Raw genomic sequence first — 27,977 nt, 5'->3', positions numbered from 1 at the left:
CTTCTGAATGTTCCTTATTCCTAAACCAAGGAAACCCTTCTTCTTTTTGAACTAGTCCTTCTTAATGTTTATTGAAATTCTTTTTGAACTAGTGTCCTTTTGACTATTCTTTCTGCCTATCCTCCTTCCTTAATTCTGACAAGAGACAGGTGGATAGAAATAGGCTAGGTTCCCAACACTATCTGACAGGTGGATAGACATAGGCTAGGTTCCCAACACTATCTGACAGGTGGATAGACATAGGCTAGGTTCCCAACACTATCTGACAGTGGATCGACATAGGCTAGGTTCCTAACACTATCTGACAGTTGATCGACATAGGCTAGGTTCCCAACACTATCTGACAGGTGGATAGACATAGGCTAGGTTCCCAACACTATCTGACAGGTGGATAGACATAGGCTAGGTTCCCAACACTATCTGACAGTGGATCGACATAGGCTAGGTCCCCAACACTATCTGACAGTTGATCGACATAGGCTAGGTTCCCAACACTATCTGACAGTTGATCGACATAGGCTAGGTTCCCAACACTATCTGACAGTGGATCGACATAGGCTAGGTTCCCAACACTATCTGACAGTGGATCGACATAGGCTAGGTTCCCAACACTATCTGACAGTGAATCGACATAGGCTAGGTTCCCAACACTATCTGACAGGTGGATAGACATAGGCTAGGTTCCCAACACTATCTCTGTGGATCGACATAGGCTAGGTTCCCAACACTATCTGACAGGTGGATAGACAGAGGCTAGGTTCCAAACATTATCTGACAGGTGGATAGACAGAGGCTAGGTTCCCAACACTATCTGACAGGTGGATAGACAGAGGCTAGGTTCCAAACATTATCTGACAGTGGATCGACATAGGCTAGGTTCCCAACACTATCTGACAGTGAATCGACATAGGCTAGGTTCCCAACACTATCTGACAGTGGATCGACATAGGCTAGGTTCCCAACACTATCTGACAGTTGATCGACATAGGCTAGGTTCCCAACACTATCTGACAGTTGATCGACATAGGCTAGGTTTCCCAACACTATCTCTGTGGATCCACATAGCCTAGGTTCCCAACACTATCTGACAGTGGATCGACATAGGCTAGGTTCCCAACACTATCTGACAGTGGATCGACATAGGCTAGGTTCCCAACACTATCTGACAGTTGATCGACATAGGCTAGGTTCCCAACACTATCTGACAGTTGATCGACATAGGCTAGGTTTCCCAACACTATCTCTGTGGATCCACATAGCCTAGGTTCCCAACACTATCTGACAGTGGATCGACATAGGCTAGGTTCCTAACACTATCTGACAGTGGGTCGACATAGTCTAGGTCCTCAACACGATCTGACAGTTGATCGACATAGGCTAGGTTCCCAACATTATCTGACAGTTGATCGACATAGGCTAGGTTTCCCAACACTATCTCTGTGGATCGACATAGCCTAGGTTCCCAACACTATCTGACAGTGGATCGACATAGGCTAGGTTCCCAACACTATCTGACAGTTGATCGACATAGGCTAGGTTCCCAACACTATCTGACAGTTGATCGACATAGGCTACGTTCCAAAAACTATCTGACAGTGGGTCGACATAGGCTAGGTTCCCAACACTATCTGACAGTGGATCGACATAGGCTAGGTTCCCAACACTATCTGACAGTTGATCGACATAGGCTAGGTTCCCAACACTATCTGACAGTGGATCGACATAGGCTAGGTTCCCAACACTATCTGACAGTTGATCGACATAGGCTAGGTTCCCAACACTATCTGACAGTTGATCGACATAGGCTACGTTCCAAACACTATCTGACAGTGGGTCGACATAGGCTAGGTTCCCAACACTATCTGACAGTGGATCGACATAGGCTAGGTTCCCAACACTATCTGACAGTGGATCGACATAGGCTAGGTTCCCAACACTATCTGACAGTTGATCGACATAGGCTAGGTTCACAACACTATCACTGTGGATCGACATAGGCTAGGTTCCCAACACTATTTCTTTGGATCGACATAGGCTAGGTTCCCAACACTATCTGACTGTGGATCGACATTGTTGATTTTCTGGAATCGTGATGGGATGGCGTCAATCGATGTATGGTACAACTGAGAATCTTTTTGTTTTACATTTTATTATGTGGCAAATATATTACTACATGTTACTATTATGTAGATCATAATGTTTTTGGTAATCCTTTTGATGACAGTGAGTGTTTCTTTCTTAACATTATTTTCATATCATATTCAGAGTTAAGGTAACTGCGTTGTGAAATATTATGTAGATTCTGTTGGAGAAAATATCAGTTCAAAATTCAAATATAAACTGACGAGAACTTAACGAATAACGTTTCAAAGACCAGGATATTGGTTGATGAATTACGTTTTGAAGACCTGGTTATTGGTTGATGAATCACGTTTTAAAGACCTGGTTATTGGTTGATGAATTAGGTCTCAAAGATTCCTGGTTGGTGGATGGTGACATTATTGTTTGTCTTCTTCACTTCAGATCGATCAAGAGTCAACATGTTAGAAATCTGAAATAAAACAAAAACATCAACATGATAACATCATCAAGTCACACGAGAAGTGCGATGCTCCGGCGACCTCTCGGTCCATTTTCACATTTCACAGAACTTACTTAACCAGACAAAAAATGGTATTTGTGGTATTCACCGGACTTCAGCCGTATTTATAACATTGATCTGAGAAGCCTAAGTTCATCACGGGTCTCCCGATAAAGAATCAACAAGACCACGGTAGTTTCTTCTGTGTCTATGTTGACATTATCCTGCCTTACATTATCATCCATCAGAGTCTGAACCATCAGAACTTGTCAGCGTCCCGAACCACGTCTTACGAACTCAAGTTATGTGTTTGATGGAAGTACTTGGATACGTCTAACATACCGCCGCCAGCGCATGTCTTGTCATCGGACGACAACTGGTAAAGCCCATCATCAGGGCATTTACATAGGAAGTGTGGAGACTGTGCCGTGAGATGAGGCGAAGGGAGACACAGGTGTGAACAGCCACCGTTGTTGTCACCACACACATTCGATGCTGTAAACCAAGAGGTCATGTCTAAATACAGGCTGAACAGGACTGGTCGTCAACTGTTACTTAACCTTAGTCACGCTTACAAACACTTTAGTGTGGATAGGTAAGTGATCGGAATCTATACCAAGCAATACTTAGTCATGGAGAACATGCACGACATACATTGCTACAGTGATGAAGAGGACTAACGGGATCAGGTGGTCAGGCTCGCTGACATGGTTGATGCATGGCGTCGAGTCCCAATTGCATGGATCGATGCTTATGATGTAAATCACAGGATTGTCTGGTCCAGACTCGATTATATACAGACCGCCGTCGTAGAGCTGGAATATTGCTGAACAACAAACAACAACTACAGTAATGAAAGAGTATCATCCCACCTTCTGGTTGTCGGTCAGGGTGGAAGACTTTGACATCAAAGGGGCTTCCCTTGCCAGTATTGATGACTTCAACATTCTTCCCCGTCCTCTTGTTGACCTTTCTGAGAGTTGATGATCCCCAGTCGCTCCAGTAGAGGAAGTCCTGCAGTAGCAGCCCGAGTCAGTGATAGTCTAACAATTCAATACAAACTATGCTCCTGTATTTCAGGTTCTCTTTCCCAGGAACACCTACGCCCCTGCCCTTCCACCAACCTCCCTGGAACACAGCAGTGTATACCTTCTCTCAACCTCCCAGGAACACAGCAGTGTATACCTTCTCTCAACCTCCCTGGAACACAGCAGTGTATACCTTCTCTCAACCTCCCAGGAGCACAGCAGTGTATACCTTCTCTCAACCTCCCTGGAACACAGCAGTGTATACCTTCTCTCAACCTCCCTGGAACACAGCAGTGTTTACCTTCTCTCAACCTCCCTGGAACACAGCAGTGTATACCTTCTCTCAACCTCCCTGGAACACAGCAGTGTATACCTTCTCTCAACCTCCCTGGAACACAGCAGTGTATACCTTTTCTCAACCTCCCAGGAACACAGCAGTGTTTACCTTCTCTCAACCTCCCTGGAACACAGCAGTGTATACCTTCTCTCAACCTCCCTGGAACACAGCAGTGTATACCTTTTCTCAACCTCCCAGGAACACAGCAGTGTTTACCTTCTCTCAACCTCCCTGGAACACAGCAGTGTATACCTTCTCTCAACCTCCCAGGAGCACAGCAGTGTATACCTTCTCTCAACCTCCCTGGAACACAGCAGTGTATACCTTCTCTCAACCTCCAAGGAACACAGAAGTGTATACCTTCTCTCAACCTCCCTGGAACACAGCAGTGTATACCTTCTCTCAACATCCCTGGAACACAGCAGTGTATACCTTCTCTCAACCTCCCTGGAACACAGCAGTGTATACCTTCTCTCAAACTCCCTGGAACACAGCAGTGTATACCTTCTCTCATCCTCCCTGGAACACAGCAGTGTTTACCTTCTCTCAACCTCCCTGGAACACAGCAGTGTATACCTTCTCTCAACCTCCCTGGAACACAGCAGTGTATACCTTTTCTCAACCTCCCAGGAACACAGCAGTGTTTACCTTCTCTCAACCTCCCTGGAACACAGCAGTGTATACCTTCTCTCAACCTCCCAGGAGCACAGCAGTGTATACCTTCTCTCAACCCTTCAACATGACGTTGTATATTGCAGCGATCTCACACACAGACCCACTGTATATTGACCGTCATCAGCGGTCTCAACTGGTTATATGTAAATGAGTGAGATACTGTATTAAAAAAAAACTAACATGTTTTATTAAACATTAACCTGTGTAAAAACGATATGGCTGAAATACTGCCGATGTAACGTTAAATCTTAACTCACTCACTCACTCTGTAAAAAGGTTATATACTCTTAAAAAACAGTGTTTAAGCCAACTCACTAACTGGTGTAGCCTTAAACTGTAGCAAATAACAAGAAACCTGTGATCTACCCTCAACACATCTCACCTATTGTGGAACATCAGCGAATGGACGTCTTGTGTAACTGACGTAAAGTACGCAACAGTTGTGTGAAATGCATCGTGGAGCCCTACCTTTCATTCATATTTGCAGATATTTTTCAAGAAATGTTTTTAAGTTCATTTATGTTTTAGAAAAGATTACTTGGTACACAGCTTAACCATCTTTAAAAACAACCATATTTGAACAGTTGTGTATGATGTAAGCAGTCAGTAGACCACAAGGCCATGTCTCACTCCACGTAACTCATGTAATCAGTCAGTAGGACACAAGGCCACGTGTCACCCCACGTAACTCATGTAAGCAGTCAGTAGACCACAAGGCCATGTGTCACCCCACGTAACTCATGTAAGCAGTCAGTAGGACACAAGGCCACGTGTCACCCCACGTAACTCATGTAAGCAGTCAGTTGACCACAAGGCCATGTCTCACTCCACGTAACTTATGTAATCAGTCAGTAGACCACATGGCCATGTGTAACCCCTCTTATCTCATGTAAGCAGTCAGTAGACCATAAGGCCATGTCTCACTCCACGTAACTCATGTAATCAGTCAGTAGACCACAAGGCCATGTCTCACTCCACGTAACTTATGTAATCAGTCAGTAGACCACAAGGCTATGTCTCACTCCACGTAACTCATGTAAGCAGTCTTTAAACCATAAGGCCACGTGTCAACCCACGTAACTCATGTAAGCAGTCAGTAGACCACAATGACATGTCTCACCCCATATAACTCATGTAAGCAGGCAGTAGACCATAAGGCCACATGTCACCCCACGTAACTCATGTAAGCAGTCAGTAGACCACAATGACATGTCTCACCCCATATAACTCATGTAAGCAGGCAGTAGACCATAAGGCCACATGTCACCCCAAGTAACTCATGTAAGCAGTCAGTAGACCACAAGGCCACGTGTCACCCCACGTAACTCATGTAAGCAGTCAGTAGACCACAATGACATGTCTCACCCCATATAACTCATGTATGCAGGCAGTAGACCATAAGGCCACATGTCACCCCACGTAACTCATGTAAGCAGTCAGTAGACCATAAGGCCATGTGTTACTCCTCGTAACTTATGTAAGCAATCAGTAGACCACAAAGGCACATGTCACACCACGTAACTCATGTAAGCAGTCAGAAGGACACACAGCCACAAGGCCACAAGGCCACGTGTCCCCCCACTAATCTAATGTAAGCAGTCAGTAGACCGCAAGGCCCTGTCACACTACATGTAACTCATTTAAGCAGTCAGTAGACCACAAAACTACATGTCACCCCACGTAACTCATGTAAGCAGTCAGTAGGACACAAAGCCACAAGGCCATGTGTCATCCCACTTATTTAATGTAAGCAGTCAGTAGACCGCAAGGCCATGTGTCACCACTCGTCACTCATGTAAGCAGTCAGTAGGACACAAGGCCACGTGTCACCCCACGTAACTCATGTAAGCACTCAGTAGACCACAAGGCCACATGTCACCCCATGTAACTCATGTAAGCAGTCAGTAGAACACAATGCCACGTGTCACCCCACGTAACTCATGTAAGCAGTCAGTTGACAACAAGGCCATGTCTTACTTCATGTAAGTCATTTAAGCAGTCAATAGGACACAAGGCCACGTGTCACCCCACGTAACTCATTTAAGCAGTCAGTAGACCAAAAGGCCATGTGTAACCCCTCTTATCTCATGTAAGCAGTCAGTAGACCACATGGCCATGTGTAACCCCTCTTAACTCATGTAAGCAGTCAGTAGACCACATGGCCATGTGTAACCCCTCTTATCTCATGTAAGCAGTCAGTAGACCACAAGGCCATGTCTCACCCCACGTAACTCATGTAATCAGTCAGTAGACCACAAGGCCATGTCTCACCCCACGTAACTCATGTAATCAGTCAGTTGACCACAAGGCCATGTCTCACTTCACGTAACTCATGTAATCAGTCAGTAGGACATAAGGTCACATGTCACCCCACGTAACTCATGTAAGCAGTCAGTTGACCACAAGGCCATGTCTCACTTCACGTAACTCATGTAATCAGTCAGTAGGACATAAGGTCACATGTCACCCCACGTAACTCATGTAAGCAGTCAGTTGACCACAAGGCCACGTGTCACCCCACGTAACTCATGTAAGCAGTCAGTTGACCACAAGGCCACGTGTCACCCCATGTAACTCATGTAATCAGTCGGTAGACCACAAGGCCACGTGTCACCCCATGTAACTCATGTAATCAGTCGGTAGACCACAAGGCCACGTGTCACCCCACGTAACTCATGTAAGCAGTCAGTTGACCACAAGGCCGCGTGTCACCCCACGTAACTTATGTAATCAGTCGGTAGACCACAAGGCCACGTGTCACCCCATGTAACTTATGTAATCAGTTGGTAGACCACAAGGCCACGTGTCACCCCAAGTAACTTATGTAATCAGTCGGTAGACCACAAGGCCACGTGTCACCCCACGTAACTTATGTAATCAGTCGGTAGACCACAAGGCCACGTATCACCCCACGTAACTTATGTAATCAGTCGGTAGACCACAAGGCCACGTGTCAACCCACGTTACTCAATTAAGGTCATCATCAAGGCAAATTAACCATCAGTTGGGAACGGGCGCCTGTTGTCAAATCTCACCTGAAACATCGTTATAGCAAACATATGTTCACTTGAACTGGACATTCTGATGACCATCCTGCGGTCACCACCGTCCATATTGCAGCTGCTCACGGCATCATGTTTAGCATCGGTCCAGTACAAGCGGCGCTCGGAATAGTCTGTGCAAAATATCAAAGTTACTATACCCTAAACAATGAAGACTTAATGTGAATGTATATAATATAGCAAGTTAGTGTAGTGACACATGAGACACTATATTGAGCGTCATGATGAGGAATCTATAGGATTATTCAAATAATTATAATAATAATAAGACTCGGTTCTTCAAGGAGAGGCTTTCTGAACGACCACTGCATCGAGTTTAGCAATCCTGCAGAGTCCTTCACTTGGATGAAGTCGTCTGGCCTGAAAAGTGAAACAGAAGGCTTTCTGTTTGCTGCTCAGGACCAGTCACTTCCCACTCGAAACTGACAATGTGTGATTTTGCATCAAAATGTGAATATGAAATATAGATTATGTAATGAATTTAATGAGACTGTCCAACACATCGTAAGTGGATGCCTAGCTTTGGCACAGACACAGTATCTTAAGCGACATGATGGTGTGGCTCGATCATTTTATTACCGTCTTCGCCAAGCATGTGGATTTGACACAGATGTCCACCCATGGTACGACCCAGAATATGAAGAGGGCGTCATGGAAAATGATAAATGCAAAATTCTTTGGAATAGGCCCATTTACAGCCTCAGACGTATTCAGGCCAACAAACCTGATCTTGTCCTTTTTGATAAATCCAATGGAATCATTTATATCATTGAATTTTCTGTCCCCTTTGACAGTAATGTGAATGACAAGATTGAGGAAAACATGGCAAATATGCGGACCTCGCTTTCGAAATGTCACACTTGCATCCCAACTACCAAGTTGTCCGACTCCTCGTTGTTCTCGATGCCTCAGGTTTGGTACCTCCCAATCTGTTGACTGACATTGGAAGAGTACCCGGGTTTGCTACCAGGAATACAGCCCTTCTGACAATCTGGGTGATGCAGAAGGCTGCAATCTTCTGTCATTGAATGTACTGTCACATTGTACCTATATGCCGATGAGGTTATAATAAAACAATCTATTTCTGAAATACGTAATGCACTTTTCGATTCACTTCCGGGATCCTGACAGCAAAATGCTAATTCCAGTGCATTACAGGCATAATTTAGTTGGACCTCATCATTAAATGTGAAATATCGTCTGTATTAGATACAGAGGATACTATTTTTTGTTTGTTTGAAATGTCCATCAGTGAAATACACAACATGCTGTCTGTTCCCTATTAGCTGATGCGACTTATACTGCATGGAGCTATGCTCTCTCCAAGCCTCGTTTTCGATCCAAGATGGCGAAAGTGTGAAAAAGGTCAATACATCCTTCAGTGTTCGGGGTACGGGTGGCCAAGTCGTCTAAGGTGCCGCAATTCCCTGTGCAGGGTTGCGTCCCTTGGGCACGCCAGAAACCTATAATCGTGGGTTCGAATCCCGGTTCGCCCCGATTATGTTTCTAGGTTTGTCTGCATCATACACGTGCTCATGGGTTTCACCGAAGTGGTAAACGTCTGAAACCTGCATCATTTTCCGTTTGCTATTTTGAGGGATGGTTTATGCTGTGAGGAAAGCTGCACAGACACCATTAGGAGAGAGTTCACTTGTTGTTGAGTGTTTGACTTACACTGTCTACTTACCGATAGTTAGACCATTAGGCCAGGTTATCATGGAGCTGACGATGATGCTTCGGTTGGATCCATCCATGCCACATCGCCCAATCCTAGCTGGCTGCTCCCAGTCGGTCCAGTATATGTACCTGCAGCAAACATCCAGTATATGTACCTGCAGCAAACATCCAGTATATGTACCTGCAGCAAACATCCAGTATATGTACCTGCAGCAAACATCCAGTATATGTACCTGCAGCAAACATTTAGTATATGTACCTACAGCAAACATCTAGTATATGTACCTACAGCCAACATCTAGTATATGTACCTACAGCCAACATCTAGTATATGTACCTACAGCAAACATCCAGTATATGTACCTGCAGCAAACATCTAGCGTATGTTCTTGCATCAAAAATCCAGTATATGTACCTGCAGCAAACATCTAGCATATGTTCTTGCATCAAAAATCCAGTATATGTACCTGCAGCAAACATCTAGTATATGTACCTGCAGCAAACATCTAGTATATGTACCTACAGCAAACATCCAGTATATGTACCTGCAGCAAACATCCAGTATATGTACCTACAGCAAACATCCAGTATATGTACCTGCAGCAAACATTTAGTATATGTACCTACAGCAAACATCTAGTATATGTACCTGCAGCAAACATCTAGTATATGTACCTACAGCAAACATCTAGTATATGTACCTGCAGCAAACATCCAGTATATGTACCTACAGCAAACATCCAGTATATGTACCTGCAGCAAACATTTAGTATATGTACCTACAGCAAACATCTAGTATATGTACCTGCATCAAAAATCCAGTATATGTACCTGCAGCAAACATCCAGTATATGTACCTACAGCAAACATCTAGTATATGTACCTACAGCAAACATCCAGTATATGTACCTGCAGCAAACATCCAGTATATGTACCTGCAGCAAACATTTAGTATATGTACCTACAGCAAACATCTAGTATATGTACCTGCAGCAAACATCCAGTATATGTACCTGCAGCAAACATCTAGTATATGTACCTACAGGAAACATCCAGTATATGTACCTACAGCAAACATCCAGTATATGTACCTGCAGCAAACATCTAGCATATGTTCTTGCATCAAAAATCCAGTATATGTACCTACAGCAAACATCTAGTATATGTACCTACAGCAAACATCCAGTATATGTACCTGCAGCAAACATCTAGTATATGTACCTACAGCAAACATCCAGTATATGTACCTACAGCAAACATTTAGTATATGTACCTGCAGCAAACATCTAGTATATGTACCTACAGCAAACATCTAGTATATGTACCTACAGCAAACATTTAGTATATGTACTTACAGCAAACATTTAGTATATGTACCTACAGCAAACATCTAGTATATGTACCTGCAGCAAACATCCAGTATATGTACCTGCAGCAAACATCCAGTATATGTACCTGCAGCAAACATCTAGTGATGACTCCAGAGGTGGAGAACGTCATATTACTTCCGTAAATAATGAAAAATGGCACAGTACAGACTACTCTCATGACATCTGGTGAAGGGAAGGGTAAGGATGTCCCTCCTGGTGGTGACCCCCGCCACTCACACACGCTGCATAACAAGAACATGTTTGTTTGTTGCCTGGCGCCGCACACGACGGCCTGTAAACAAGCCAGACAATCCAGTGATGACCAGAAAATCCAGTGACGCGATACCGCATTTACTGACTTTGTTGAAACTAAACCAATATGTTAAAAATTGTCGACGATGGACAGTAAAACAACACGGCTATCTCAGGTCCATACTTAGAACCATACTGAGCCCATAAAAAAAAATTAAAAACGGGCTATGGATCGCCAGCATCTAAAGTTATTAACCCACGGGACTTACAGTACTCTGTTCCCTACGTGAGACCCCATAATAGTTAATACTATCCATTCAGTCGCTGGCGATAGGTACCAAGTTTAACAAGCAATGATAGCTATACTTCGAGGGGCATGCACAACACTATGCTTTGAATGACGATGAACATTTTAGTACTTCTGTGCGGCGTCAGATATCGATGACTTTTTATGCAAATTGTGTGTGTTCAAATAATACAATTTCCTTAAAAAGTTAATTACTAAATGGGAAGGAACAGTCTCTAATATATCCATTTCTGATGCTGCGCTGAGCTATTGACACCTGTATCACAATGGATACAACGTTGAGGATCCTTTCCTCAATACAAACTCATGTGTATGTTTAGTGTGGCCAATGCCATATCGCGGTAGTATGACCTTCAAATCTGGACTGAAAATCCATGTACATGTAGGTAGAAATCATAGCTGGTTTAATTTCATGTAATGTTTTAAAATCTGCTTTGTTGTCACACTTCTTCTGATAGATATCTGACGTTTTTGATCGCTGGATGGGATAAGAAGTTGGGTCATAGAATGGTTGACTGCTGCCTTTGGTGCAGCTTCGGCCAATGTTACCCGTGTTTCCAATATGTGGTATTGGCCAGTAGCATGTTGTATATTTATCATGGATTTTTTAAAAAAGGATTCTAAACGTGTTTCCTCGTATGGTCATTCACACCAGTGCAGTATGATGCAAACGTTGCGAAGAATGAATGTTTTGCGGTGAAGAGAAACTGGTCATAAACACAATGTTAGTTCATAGTTTATTATGCAGCACAAATAAAATGTAATTCTGAAACCTGGTGCAGCAAGGATATAATGAGATTCTGAAACCTGGTGCAGCAGGAATATAATGAGGTTCTGAAACCTGCTGGAGCAGGAATAAAATGAGATTCTGAAACCTGGTGCAGCAGGAATATAATGAGGTTCTGAAACCTGCTGGAGCAGGAATATAATGAGATTCTGAAACCTGGTGCAGCAGGAATATAATGAGATTCTGAAACCTGGTGCAGCAGGAATATAATGAGATTCTGAAACCTGGTGCAGCAGGAATATAATGAGATTCTGAAACCTGCTGGAGCAGGAATATAATGAGATTCTGAAACCTGGTGCAGCAGGAATATAATGAGATTCTGAAACCTGGCGCAGCAGTAATATAATGAGATTCTGAAACCTGGCGCAGCACCAATAAGAGATTCTGAACCCTGGCGCAGCACTAATATGAGATTCTGAAACCTCGTGCAGCACTAATAAGAAATTCTGAACCCTGGCGCAGCACTAATATGAGATTCTGAAACCTCGTGCAGCACTAATAAGAAATTCTGAAACCTGGTGCAGCAGGAATATAATGAGGTTCTGAAACCTGCTGGAGCAGGAATAAAATGAGATTCTGAAACCTGGCGCAGCACAAATTAGAAATTCTGAACCCTGGCGCAGCACTAATAAGAAATTCTGAAACCTGGTGGAGTAGGAATATAATGAGATTCTGTACCCTGGTGTAGCAGGAATAAAATGATATTCTGAAACCTGGAGCAGGAGGGATAAAATGAGATTCTGAAACCTTGCGCAGTACTAATTAGAGATTCTGAAACCCGGTGCAGCACTACTAAGAGATTCTGAAACCTGGTGGAGCAGGAATAAAAGTAGATTCTGAAACCGGGTGCAGCACGAATAAAATTAGATTCTGAAACCCGGTGCTGCACGAATAAAATGAGATTCTAAATCCTAGTGGAGCAGGGATATAATGAGGTTCTGAAACCTGATGTAGAAGGAATTACATAATCTTCTGAAACCTGATGTAGCAGGAATTACATAATGTTCTGAAAAATGGTGCAGCAGGAATAAGATAAAATTTTGAAATCTGCAGCTGCAAGGGAGGCTTGTTACTCCCTCACTGAATGTAATCCAAAGGAACTGCTGTCCTACGTGACAGTAACTATTTTGCTAAAACCCTGCCAATTTTGAACTGTATGTATTGAAAGCTTTCATTTTTATGGCATGTTACTCTTAACAATCAAATTCTTCGGATTTCTTTTGGAGTTTAGTGTAGTCGAAATCGTACAATGAATTATAGAAAAGGTTTGTCACTTGTATTTATTTGATATCCGAAAGAACAACATTTGCTACAGAATTTAGTGTATTGGAAGTGAATTGTTTAACACCCTCATGAAGTTACTACTGGCTCCCTGAAGGAAGATTTTTCCGAACTTTGTTTCATTTGACGAGTTGAGGTAAGTTTCTATTTCATATTGCTTGAATAACTTACTTTTCACTGATGTCGAGCTCAACAGCTCGCGGTTTACCCAAGGTGTGTGTGACAGTTGTGATATATTTCTTGTCCTGTAGCTTCAAGGTCATGACCCTTATCGACTTCCGGCGGCTGTCTGTCCAGTAGATGGCGTTGTGCACCCAGTCATAAGCCAGGCCAGCGACCAACGAGCTGTCGTCTTGATAGATCCGGGTTGGTGACAGAAGACGGAATCCTTCAATGTGAGCCCTGAAGAACATGAACTCATCCTGTTCACTTTCTAGACAACTCTAAACACAGGCAATGAATGAATCCTATCTACTTCATCACATATACTACGCAAAACAAGTTGAGGATTGTGGGAAGCATCAAGACATCTCCTTATCTATTTTGTATTGGCAAATGGAGATGGTATGATCATATCTTCTGAGGATTAGGCGATCAGATCTATTGGGTTCTAATGGCTGGTGTGATGAGATGGTGGCGCAATAGGTAATTAAAGAGGCCAACGTCACAAGTATCGGGTAAAACCCCCTCTGTCTGAATTCTTCCGATGAGTCAATCAATGCCAGCTGTACTCACGTTGTTCCACTCATCAGTTAGAGCAACACCGAGTTAACTGACAGTGGTAGGTGGATTTTGACGTTGACGTACACTCCTGCTAATAGCGTCTCAGACGTGTTCAAAGGGGGAAAGGTCAAGGCTGTGTGCTGGCCATGGCATGACATTGATGTATTGCTGTTGGATGAATGGGTTACATTCCTGGCACGAAGATTACGTGCATTATGATCTTAAAAGATCAACCGTTACCCAACACGTTGTGCAAATGACCAAGAGCAATGATGTTGTCCCGAAAGCTTTGACCCGTGAATTCGCCATGGACAATAAGGAGGGCCTTACCAACATGGACCCACCCCCAAAAATGATCATGCTGTTCGTCGTTAAGTCCCAAAAGGCTCATAAGAACGTCCCCAAACTCGATTTCTTCGGTCATGGAAGTCGAGAGAGAACCTTGATTCGTTAGAAAACATGACATTAGACCAACGTCGATCATCTCCGTGCTGATGTTCCCTACAAAACGTAGGCATGTGGCAGGTGGGCAGGTTGGCTTGACTATACAGGTGTAAGGTGTTCCCTACATAACGTAGGCATGTGGCAGGTTGGCTTGACTATAAATGTGTAAGATGTTCCCTACATAACGTTGGCATGTGGTAGGTGGGCAGGTTGGCTTGACTATACATGTGTAAGATGTTCCCTACATAACGTAGGCATGTGGCAGGTGGGCAGGTTGGCTTGACTATACATGTGTAAGGTGTTCCCTACATAACGTAGGCATGTGGCAGGTGGGCAGGTCGGCTTGACTATACATGTGTAAGGTGTTCCCTACATAACGTAGGCATGTGGCAGGTTGGCTTGACTATAAATGTGTAAGATGTTCCCTACATAACGTAGGCATGTGGTAGGTGGGCAGGTTGGCTTGACTATACATGTGTAAGATGTTCCCTACATAACGTAGGCATGTGGCAGGTTGGCTTGACTATACATGTGTAAGATGTTCCCTACATAACGTAGGCATGTGGCAGGTTGGCTTGACTATACATGTGTAAGATGTTCCCTACATAACGTAGGCATGTGGCAGTTGGGCAGGTTGGCTTGACTATACATGTGTAAGGTGTTCCCTACATAACGTAGGCATGTGGCAGGTGGGCAGGTCGGCTTGACTATACATGTGTAAGATGTTCCCTACAACACGTAGGCATGTGGCAGGTGGGCAGGTTGGCTTGACTATACATGTGTAAGACGTTCCCTACATAACGTAGGCATGTGGCAGGTGGGCAGGTCGGCTTGACTATACATGTGTAAGGTGTTCCCTACATAACGTAGGCATGTGGCAGGTGGGCAGGTTGGCTTGACTATACATGTGTAAGGTGTTCCCTACATAACGTAGGCATGTGGCGGGTTGGCTTGACTATACATGTGTAAGGTGTTCCCTACATAACGTAGGCATGTGGCAGGTTGGCTTGACTATAAATGTGTAAGATGTTCCCTACATAACGTAGGCATGTGGTAGGTGGGCAGGTTGGCTTGACTATACATGTGTAAGATGTTCCCTACAAAACGTAGGCATGTGGCAGGTTGGCTTGACTATACATGTGTAAGATGTTCCCTACATAACGTAGGCATGTGGCAGGTTGGCTTGACTATACATGTGTAAGATGTTCCCTACATAACGTAGGCATGTGGCAGTTGGGCAGGTTGGCTTGACTATACATGTGTAAGGTGTTCCCTACATAACGTAGGCATGTGGCAGGTGGGCAGGTCGGCTTGACTATACATGTGTAAGATGTTCCCTACAACACGTAGGCATGTGGCAGGTGGGCAGGTTGGCTTGACTATACATGTGTAAGATGTTCCCTACATAACGTAGGCATGTGGCAGGTGGGCAGGTCGGCTTGACTATACATGTGTAAGGTGTTCCCTACATAACGTAGGCATGTGGCAGGTGGGCAGGTTGGCTTGACTATACATGTGTAAGGTGTTCCCTACATAACGTAGGCATGTGGCGGGTTGGCTTGACTATACATGTGTAAGGTGTTCCCTACAAAACGTAGGCATGTGGCAGGTTGGCTTGACTATAAATGTGTAAGATGTTCCCTACATAACGTAGACATGTGGTAGGTGGGCAGGTTGGCTTGACTATACATGTGTAAGATGTTCCCTACAAAACGTAGGCATGTGGCAGGTTGGCTTGACTATACATGTGTAAGATGTTCCCTACATAACGTAGGCATGTGGCAGTTGGGCAGGTTGGCTTGACTATACATGTGTAAGGTGTTCCCTACATAACGTAGGCATGTGGCAGGTGGGCAGGTCGGCTTGACTATACATGTGTAAGATGTTCCCTACAACACGTAGGCATGTGGCAGGTGGGCAGGTTGGCTTGACTATAAATGTGTAAGATGTTCCCTACATAACGTAGGCATGTGGCAGGTGGGCAGGTTGGCTTGACTATACACGTGTAAGATGTTCCCTACATAACGTAGGCATGTGGCAGGTGGGCAGGTTGGCTTGACTATACATGTGTAAGATGTTCCCTACATAACGTAGGCATGTGGCAGGTGGGCACACATCTGAATATTGTGGGCCCAAACTGCATGTTCTTAATGTGTCATAAGCTGATTGTCGATGTGAGACCCACAAGCTCATAGCGTCGATGATCTGGACGCCGCTCTGGATGCCCAAGGGCAACATCTCCGGCCCAGGGCAGATTAGTCAGAACGATGGCATCATTAAATCGGTTGCAAACTGCCACTCAGACAAGGGAACATGTAGCAACAGACATCTTGTGTACGTACCCAGTTCGAAATCGTCTGCACATATGGCTTACGTGTGTCCACCTTCAAGATGCCTACGTTCAGCACGTTGCAAACGTCATATGATCAGTGCTTTTGCTTCCTTGGTGATAAAATGTGTATAGATAAAGTGTCATTGAGAGTTTGGTTGCAGGACAACAATTTGCATCAGCTCACAACCGAGTCTTAGTGACAATGGTAAATCTGTCATACCACTCCTTGCACGTCCTTCATGACTGTCACGGAGTTGTGTTTCACCTCAAAACAAAACTTCCCTTACTTTTTTACACAGTATATTTTATCATTATTGTTTTTGCTCAAACTATTTGCAATGTCATGGCTTGAATATACACGTGAAAGATCAAACTATTGTGTGATGTCATGGCTTGACTATACATGTGTAAGATCAAACTACTGTGCAGTGTCATGGCTTGAATATACACGTGAAAGATCAAACTATGGTGTGATGTCATGGCTTGACTATACATGTGTAAGATCAAACTATTGTGCAATGTCATGGCTTGACTATACATGTGTAAAATCAAACTATTGTGGAGTGTCATGGTTTGACTATACATGTGAAAGATCAAACTATTGTGTGATATCATGGCTTGACTATACATGTGTAAGATCAAACTATTGTGCGATGTCATGGCTTCACTATGCACCTGTTAGGTCAAACTATGATGCAATTTCATGGCTTGACTATACACGTGGAAGATCAAACTATTGTGTGATGTCATGGCTTGACTATACATGTGTAAGATCAAACTATTGTGCAATGTCATGGCTTGACTATACATGTGTAAGAACAAACTATTCTGCAATTTCATGGCTTGACTATACATGTGTAAGATCAAACTATTCTGCAATTTCATGGTTTGACTATACATGTGTAAAATCAAAGTATTGTGCAGTGTCATGGTTTGACTATACATGTGTAAGATCAAACTATTGTGCAGTGTCTTGGCTTGAATATACACGTGAAAGATCAAACTATTGTGTGATGTCATGGCTTGACTATACATGTGTAAGATCAAACTATGATGCAATGTCATGGCTTGACTATACATGTGTAAAATCAAAGTATTGTGCAGTGTCATGGTTTGACTATACATGTGAAAGATCAAACTATTGTGTGATATCATGGCTTGACTATACATGTGTAAGATCAAACTATTGTGCAATGTCATGGCTTGACTATACATGTGTAAGAACAAACTATTCTGCAATTTCATGGCTTGACTATACATGTGTAAGAACAAACTATTCTGCAATTTCATGGCTTGACTATACATGTGTAAAATCAAAGTATTGTGCAGTGTCATGGTTTGACTATACATGTGTAAGATCAAACTATTGTGCAGTGTCTTGGCTTGAATATACACGTGAAAGATTAAACTATTGTGTGATGTCAGGGCTTGACTATACATGTGTAAGATCAAACTATGATGCAATGTCATGGCTTGACTATACATGTGTAAAATCAAAGTATTGTGCAGTGTCATGGTTTGACTATACATGTGAAAGATCAAACTATTGTGTGATGTCATGGCTTGACTATACATGTGTAAGATCAAACTATTGTGTGATGTCATGGCTTGACTATACATGTGTAAGATCAAACTATGGTGCAATGCCATGGCTTGACTATACATGTGTAAGATCAAACTATTGTGCAATGTCATGGCTTCACTATGCACCTGTTAGGTCAAACTATGATGCAATTTCATGGCTTGACTATACATGTGTAAGATCAAACTATTGTGCAATGCCATGGCTTGACTATACATGTGTAAGATCAAACTATTGTGTGATGTCATGGCTTGACTATACACGTGTAAGATCAAACTATTGTGTGATGTCATGGCTTGAATATACGCGTGTAAGATCAAACTATGGTGCAATGCCATGGCTTGACTATACATGTGTAAGATGAAGCCATGGTGCAATGCCATGGCTTGACTATACATGTGTAAGATCAAACTATTGTGCGATGTCATGGCTTCACTATACACCTGTTAGGTCAAACTATGATGCAATGTCATGGTTTGACTATAAATGTGTAAGATGAAGCTATGGTGTGATGTCATGGCTTGACTATACATGTGTAAGATTAAACTATTGTGTGATGTCATGGCTTCACTATACACCTGTTAGGTCAAACTATGATGCAATTTCATGGCTTGACTATACATGTGTAAGATCAAACTATTGTGCAATGCCATGGCTTGACTATACATGTGTAAGATCAAACTATTGTGTGATGTCATGGCTTGACTATACACGTGTAAGATCAAACTATGATGTGATGTCATGGCTTGACTATACATGTGTAAGATCAAGCTATTCTGCAATGTCATGGCTTGACTATACATGTGTAAGAACAAACTATGGTGTGATGTCATGGCTTGACTGTACACCTGTAAGATCAAACTATTGTGCAATGCCATGGCTTGACTATACATGTGTAAGATCAAACTATAGTGCAATGCCATGGCTTGACTATACATGTGTAAGATCAAACTATTGTGCAATGTCATGGCTTGAATATACACCTGTTAGGTCAAACTATGATGCAATGTCATGGCTTGACTATACATGTGTAAGATCAAACTATGATGTGATGTCATCGCTTGAATATACATGTGTAAGATCAAACTATGGTGTGATATCATGGCTTGACTTTACATGTGTAAGATAAAGCTATTCTGCAATGTCATGGCTTGACTATACATGTGTAAGATGAAGCCATAGTGCAATGCCATGGCTTGACTATACATGTGTAAGATCAAACTATGATGCAATGTCATGGCTTGACTATACATGTGTAAGATCAAACTATGATGTGATGTCATCGCTTGAATATACATGTGTAAGATCAAACTATTGTGCAATGTCATGGCTTGACTATACATGTGTAAGATCAAGCTATTCTGCAATGTCATGGCTTGACTATACATGTGTAAGAACAAACTATGGTGTGATGTCATGGCTTGACTATACACCTGTAAGATCAAACTATTGTGCAATGCCATGGCTTGACTATACATGTGTAAGATCAAACTATTGTGCAATGCCATGGCTTGACTATACATGTGTAAGATCAAACTATTGTGCAATGTCATGGCTTGAATATACACCTGTTAGGTCAAACTATGATGCAATGTCATGGCTTGACTATACATGTGTAAGATCAAACTATGATGTGATGTCATGGCTTGAATATACATGTGTAAGATTAAACTATGGTGTGATATCATGGCTTGACTATACATGTGTAAGATCAAGCTATTCTGCAATGTCATGGCTTGACTATACATGTGTAAGATCAAACTATGGTGTGATGTCATGGCTTGACTATACATGTGTAAGATCAAACTATGATGCAGTGTCATGGCTTGACTATACATGTGTAAGATCAAACGTTGGGAACCGTACATAGTTAAACATATGATGTTTATTTATCAAAATAGATTCATTATGTTTCATATATATTACTTCGAGATAAGATATTTATCAGCTACAGCTACAAAACCAGATTTATCTTTATTTGTGACCACCAGGAGAAAAGGGACCTTATGGTTGCTAGGATACAATTGTGCTGTGTCGTCATAAAGAAAGACGTTTGACGTCCACTTACTTCAGTGAAGATCTAAGACAAAATTGTTATGGATGAGCAACTTCTTTATTACAATTGAGCGACGTTTCGGTGTAGATTCTAACACCGTTATCACGCAAATGATGTTCAAACTAGGTATGAGCATGATATATATATATATATATATATATATATATATATATAGACATAACAATAGATAGATGTTTATATAACAGATAAGGTTGATGTACACTGATTGATTAGGTAGTTACGATAAGACAAGTTTATACAAGAGGTAGGGTTGATGTACAGAGATCGATGGGTATGGGATTAACACAAGGATCACTAACAAGGAATGTATGGGAAGCCAGTGGGGAGATAATAGTTAGTGTTGTTTTGGTAAGCTGATGAGATCATGGTAAGCTGGAGGGATGTAGTATCCTTGATCTCTGTTTATGACTGGCTGAATTCTTTTGATGCAAATGGCTTCTCTAAATTATCTGAGCTTGAAGTCTTTCTGGTTTGTTGTTAGGATGTTGACGTTGTCCCACTTAATATTGTGGCTGCGACCACTTCCCCATAAATATAACCTTAGGAAATCTAAAAATACCAAATCAAACCCCTTAACAGGAACCTAAATTTCAGTGCAAAAACGCCAACTGGGACAAATTCCAAGAATTATGCAACCTAGCTAATCTAAACGATTTAGAAACAAAAGACCCCGAAACAATCTGTCAAAACCTAACTAACTTCATAATCAACGCAGCCAAATCCGCAATCCCCTTCAAATCATCCAACCTAGGAAAACCCACTGTCTCTTGGTGAAATGAGGAAATAGAGCTAACTAGACTAAAACGCAAATCAGCTTTCAGCAGAGCTAAACGAGACCACTCTCATCTCAAAACAGCCCATGAACTTAACCAACAAGTCCAAAACCTAGTTAAAACTGCTAAAACCAAAAACTGGAAAAGATTCTGTGAGGAGCTAAACCACCACACCGATGCTAAGAAGATGTGGCGCAAAATTCACGCCATCAGAGGCATCAAACGGCACAAAAAAGCCCCAATATAAACAATTCAACTAACCCCACCCAAAAGGCCAACAACCTAGCCAAACACTTCTCTAAAGTTAGTAGCAACAGTAACTTCAGCAAGAAATTCCAAGATAAACTAAAAAAAGAGACCAACTTCTCCAAAGAAAACAGACAAGACAACCTAGAAATAAACCAACCTTACCCCATAGAAGAACTAAATCACGTACTAAACAATAGAAAAAAAGGAACAGCCCCTGGCCTAGACCTCAACTCTTACCAAATAATCAAACACTTACCTACCAAACTACTCCAAACTTTACTTAAACTATACAACCTAGTCTACCTAAACGGACAGGTCCCATCCTCATGGAAGGAAGCTCTAGTAATCCCAATACCTAAACCAAATAAACCAGCAGATCAAGCTAACTCCTAAATGCCCATCTCCCTAACCTCAAATATCTGCAAAATAATGGAACTTATGACTAAAAAAAGGCTACAGCACTACCCAGACCAAAAACAACGTCATAAACCCCGACCAAAGCGGCTTCACTTCTGGCCGATCAACTCTCGATAACCTCGCCCGACTAGAACAGGATATAAAAAACAGGACAACTAAACAAGCAATACACCATAGGCATATTCCTCGACTTCTCTAAAGCTTTCGACATGGTATGGCACCACGGGCTAATACAAAAACTAAAAAAATAGGACTAAAAGGCCAAATAATAAACTTCATCCAAGATTTCCTAAACAATCGCAAAATAACCGTGGGTATAGATCATACGCTATCGGACCAGTGTCCCCTAGAAAATGGCACTCCCCAGGGCAGCATCCTCAGCCCAACCCTCTTCAATATAATGATAAATGATCTATTCGAGGGCTTATCCCCTAAACTAAACACTTCAAAATTCGCGGATGACGGAGCCCTATGGATCCGCCCTAAAAGCATGAAAATGGCAGAAAACTTAATCCAAAAATCTCTAAATAAAATACAACAATGGGCAGACAAATGGGGCTTCTCCCTTAACTCAGATAAAACAACAGGAGTAGTATTCAAACATAAAAACATGAAACCTGCCTACCCAATCCTCCAGCTACACAACCAAACAATCAAATTCCAAAAACAAAACAAATTCTTAGGACTCATTTTCGATCAACACCTCACCTGGGAGGCTCACGTCCAAAACCTAACAACTAGATGCAGCAAAGACCCACACTATGATGTCTCACCGGCTCTAACTGGGGAGCCTCCAAAGATACCATCCTCTCACTCTATACAGCACTAATTAGATCAAAACTAGACTACGCCTGCGCCATATACAATACCCTAAACAACTCTCTAACTAAAAAACTTGACTCAATACAATACCAAGCCCGTAAACTAATTACACGCACCCAACATGGCACCTCCTACACCTCACTCCAGGCCCTTACAGGGGACATGCCACTAAATCTACGCAGGGAACATCTAAGCCTTAATTTCTGGGCCGCGTCCCAAACAAACCCTTTCATCCAAAACTTAATTAACCAAAACATTAGCCCAAGAAACCAAGCTCTAGCTCGCAAACACCCCTTACTCACCCCAATATCCCCAAAATAACTAACTACCTCAATGAACACCAAACTCAAAATCTTAAACAAAACTGCAAAAAATCAAATATCTTCACCCCTAAACTCAAAATACCCAAAATAGACACAACGCTAGCTAACCAAATAAATAAACAAATCGACCCAAACATAGCTAAAACCACCACACTTGCATACATACACGAAAATTGGCCAAATTGGTGTCACATATACACTGACGGATCTTCAGACCCGATCTCCAACCACACAGGCTTCTGAGTCCATACCACACAACCAGTTATATCCACACAATCTTGCGACTCCCTAACAACTAATTTATATTCACGGTCGAACTAATGGGCATGGCCTCAGCCCTGCATAACCAGCATTCTAAAAACAACAATAAAATCTTAATTCTCACCGACTCCCTTTGTGGACGTCAAGCCCTCCAAAACGAAAATACCAAAAGACGACCTAAATAAATCAACCAAATACTTAAAAGCTCCAACGACCTAACAAAAGCAGGCAAACAAATAACCTTCTTGTGGATCCCCGCCACGTAGGAATTTACGGCAACGAAAGCGCCGATAAAGCAGCTAAATTATCTCTCAAAATACCAGAAATAAGCCTAAACCTACCCACCTCAAAATCAGAAATCAAAAGTGTAAACAAACAAAAAATTACCAAAAAATGGCATAATCAATATCAAAACTCAAATAGCCAAATAAAAAAGTGCTTAGAAAACCACTAGCCAAACCTAAAACCCTACACCCCTCTAAAAAAATTGACAGATTAATTACAAAGCTCCAAACAGAACACACGAACCTAAATAACCACCTAAAAAAACTTAAAAGACATACCACAGGCAACTGCCCCCATTGCAAACAACCCGAAACCACAGAACACGCACTCATCCACTGGACCCACTACCAAACACACAGAACCACAAGACAAACCACCCTCAAACTAAATAAGGTTCCTACTCTAGATGAAATACTAAACCCTCAAAATAAACTAGAAAACTTCAAGGCCCTAGGCGTATTCCTAATCAAAACAGATCTAATTAGGCGCATCTAAAAACTCATTAATCTACCAATCCAAAATCCAATAAACATACAAACACCCACCTCACCCGGCTCCTTAGTTCCCTCCTCCACCCACCTCGGCATTTATTCCAAATTTAAAAATTCCAAAAATTCAATATAAGCAACCCCTAAAAGCCCCCTCTTGGGTTGCACACACCACTTTCACCCTTTTCGGAATACACTAAATGGCCCCGCCAGGCCCGTGTGCGAAATACGCTACAGTCGGAAAGCACACATTAAATCTCCTATATCAGTCAATGCTCATACCTAGTTTGTACATCATTTGCTTGATAACGGTGTTAGAATCTACACTGAAACGTCGCTCAATTTTAATAAAGAAGTTGCTCATCCATAACAATTTTGTCTTAGTTACCATTCCAACTTCTAAATGCCACTCAAAGAAGTTCAGTGAGGATCATATGTGTGATGTCATGTATCTCTGTAATAAATATTTATTGAAGCTTGTGAATTGTAGCTTTGTGTTCCGAAGATGCTGTAGCTTAAAATATAAAGAAATCAAAATGTGATATTTTCACCCATAAGGGCTCATGGTTGGTCACATATAAACTATGAGAACACCTTTTAAAAATGTAATTTTTGAGATAATATTTGTTTTTTTTAGTTGCATTGTTTATCGTTTTGTATGTTAAAATGTGTTGTGTGTTGTGTGTTTATTTAGCCAAACGTTCCACCGTTTTTCATAATTCATCACTAAAATGGTTTCAGTTTTAATCTTAGATATATGATGATGCGATATAAGGCCTTTGATATAAGGCCTATCATGATTCAATATTTGAAAGTAAGTACATATTCACGGTTCTTGTGTTCACGTCTGCCCAGAACACAGTGCTGTTTTTGACGTTGAAGGTTAAGGACACCGGATGTCGCAGCTTGTGTTTTTCCTCATTGAAGCTAAGTGTACGGTGGTATGTTGTCGTGATGTTCACACGCTTTATCGACCCCCTTTGCGTCAACAAAAGGAAAGCAGCGTTCACTGTCAATAGAAAGGCCAAAACACATACATTAGTTTATGAACGTTTCACTTTTGTGGAAACTGTCGTTGACGATCTCACAAATAGGAAACGTCAACGTCAGAGAAGAGCCGCTCTTCATTGTTTGTCGAGACAGATTCCAACAGTGATGAACGTTATGAATGGATCACTCACGATCAGTGGTTGTACACACGGCTGGCTACCCATTGCTTCAGTCTATAGTACTGTATCACCTGTACATCTGTAGGACTATATTGTATGTTAGTCTATACGACTGTATCACCTGTACACCTATAAGACTATATCGTATGTCAGTCTATCGGACTGTATTGCCTGTACATCTATAGGACTATATTGTATGTCAGTCTATACGATTGTATTACCTGTACACCTATAGGACTATATTGTATGTCAGTCAATACGATTGTATTACCTGTACATCTATAGGACTATATTGTATGTCAGTCTATACGATTGTATTACCTGTACATCTATAGGACTATATTGTATGTCAGTCTATACGACTGTCTCACCTGTACATCTGTAGGACTATAATGTATGTCAGTCTATACGACTGTCTCACCTGTACATCTGTAGGACTATATTGTATGTCCGTCAATACGACTGTATCATCTGTACATCTGTAGGACTATATTGTATGTCAGTCAATACGACTGTTACATCTGTACATCTGTAGGACTATATTGTATGTCAGTCAATACGACTGTATCATTTGTACACCTATAGGACTATATTGTATGTCCGTCAATACGACTGTCTCACCTGTACATCTATAGGACTATATTGTATGTCAGCCTATAATACTCTATCACCTGTACATCTGTAGGACTATATTGTATGTCAGTCAATACGACTGTCTCACCTGTACATCTGTAGGACTATATTGTATGTCAGTCAATACGACTGTATCATCTGTACATCTGTAGGACTATATTGTATGTCAGTCTATACGACTGTCTCACCTGTACACCTATAGGACTATATTGCATGTCAGTCTATCGGACTGTATCACCTGTACATCTGTAGGACTATATTGTATGTCAGTCTATACGACTCTATTACCTGTACACCTATAGGACTATATTGCATGTCAGTCTATCGTACTGTATTACCTGTACATCTGTAGGACAATATTGTATTTCAGCCTATACGACTGTATCACCTGTAAATGTGTAGGACTATATTGTATGTCAGTCTATAGGACTGTCTCACCTGTACATCTATAGGACTATATTGTATGTCAGTCTATCGGACTGTATTACCTGTACATCTGTAGGACTATATTGTATGTCAGCCTACACGACTGTATCACCTGTACATCTGTAGGACTATATTGTATGTCAGTCTATACGACTGTATCACCTGTACACCTATAGGACTATATTGTATGTCAGTCTATCGGACTGTATTACCTGTACATTTGTAGGACTATATTGTATGTCAGTCAATACGACTGTATCATTTGTACACCTATAGGACTATATTGCATGTCAGTCTATCGGACTGTATAAACTGTACATCTGTAGGACAATATTGTATGTCAGCCTATACGACTGTCTCACCTGTACATCTATAGGACTATATTGTATGTCAGTCTATACGACTGTCTCACCTGTACATCTCTAGGACTATATTGTATGTCAGTCAATACGACTGTCTCACCTGTACATCTGTAGGACTGTATTGTATGTCAGTCTATACGACTGTCTCACCTGTACATCTGTAGGACTATATTGTATGTCAGTCAATACGACTGTATCCTCTGTACATCTGTAGGACTATATTGTATGTCAGTCTATCGGACTGTATCATCTGTACATCTGTAGGACTATATTGTATGTCAGTCTATACGACTGTCTCACCTGTACACCTATAGGACTATATTGTATGTCAGTCTATCGGACTGTATTACCTGTACATCTGTAGGACTATATTGTATGTCAGCCTATACGACTGTATAACCTGTAAATGTGTAGGACTATATTGTATGTCAGTCTATACGACTGTATCACCTGTACACCTATAGGACTATATCGTATGTTAGTCTATACGACTGTATTACCTGTACATCTGTAGGACTATATTGTATGTCAGCCTATACGACTGTATCACCTGTACATCTGTAGGACTATATTGTATGTCAGTCTATACGACTGTCTCACCTGTAAATCGTTAGGACTATATTGTATGTCAGTCAATACGACTATCTCACCTGTACATCTGTAGGACTATATTGTATTTCAGCCTATACGAATGTATCACATGTAAATGTGTAGGACTATATTGTATGTCAGTCTATACGACTGTATCACCTGTACACCTATAGGACTATATTGTATGTCAGTCTATCGTACTGTATTACCTGTACATCTGTAGGACAATATTGTATTTCAGCCTATACGACTGTATCACCTGTAAATGTGTAGGACTATATTGTATGTCAGTTTATACAACTGTCTCACCTGTACATCTATAGGACTATATTGTATGTCAGCCTAAAATACTCTATCACCTGTACATCTGTAGGACTATATTGTATGTCAGTCTATACGACTGTCTCACCTGTACATCTGTAGGACTATATTGTATGTCAGTCAATACGACTGTATCATCTGTACATCTGTAGGACTATATTGTATGTCAGTCTATACGACTGTCTCACCTGTACACCTATAGGACTATATTGCATGTCAGTCTATCGGACTGTATCACCTGTACATCTGTAGGACTATATTGTATGTCAGTCTATACGACTCTATTACCTGTACACCTATAGGACTATATTGCATGTCAGTCTATCGTACTGTATTACCTGT

At 41.7% G+C, this 27,977-nt stretch overlaps 1 protein-coding gene across 2 annotated transcripts in view; it reads right to left on the bottom strand.

Moving 5' to 3' along the window:
* Positions 1–2,150: 2,150 nt before the first annotated feature.
* LOC139479822 (low-density lipoprotein receptor-like) overlaps positions 2,151–27,977 on the bottom strand; it is a 97,418-nt gene continuing 71,591 nt past the window's right edge. For both annotated transcript variants that reach the window (XM_071262710.1, XM_071262711.1), the window contains exons 18-24: positions 24,956–25,142; positions 13,529–13,759; positions 9,371–9,489; positions 7,657–7,796; positions 3,454–3,595; positions 2,924–3,076; positions 2,151–2,551 (exon numbers count right to left, since the gene is read on the bottom strand). In XM_071262710.1, the coding sequence (XP_071118811.1) occupies positions 2,544–2,551; positions 2,924–3,076; positions 3,454–3,595; positions 7,657–7,796; positions 9,371–9,489; positions 13,529–13,759; positions 24,956–25,142 (980 nt within the window). In that variant the 3' untranslated portion in view covers positions 2,151–2,543. The remainder of the gene's footprint in view (positions 2,552–2,923; positions 3,077–3,453; positions 3,596–7,656; positions 7,797–9,370; positions 9,490–13,528; positions 13,760–24,955; positions 25,143–27,977) is intronic.

This window comes from Haliotis cracherodii, unplaced genomic scaffold (genome assembly GCF_022045235.1).
Source record: "Haliotis cracherodii isolate W230 unplaced genomic scaffold, xgHalCrac1.p SCAF_4, whole genome shotgun sequence".
NCBI classification, from domain to species: domain Eukaryota; kingdom Metazoa; phylum Mollusca; class Gastropoda; order Lepetellida; family Haliotidae; genus Haliotis; species Haliotis cracherodii.
Note: the sequence above shows the minus strand (reverse complement) of the source record. Positions and strands in the feature narration are given on the sequence as shown.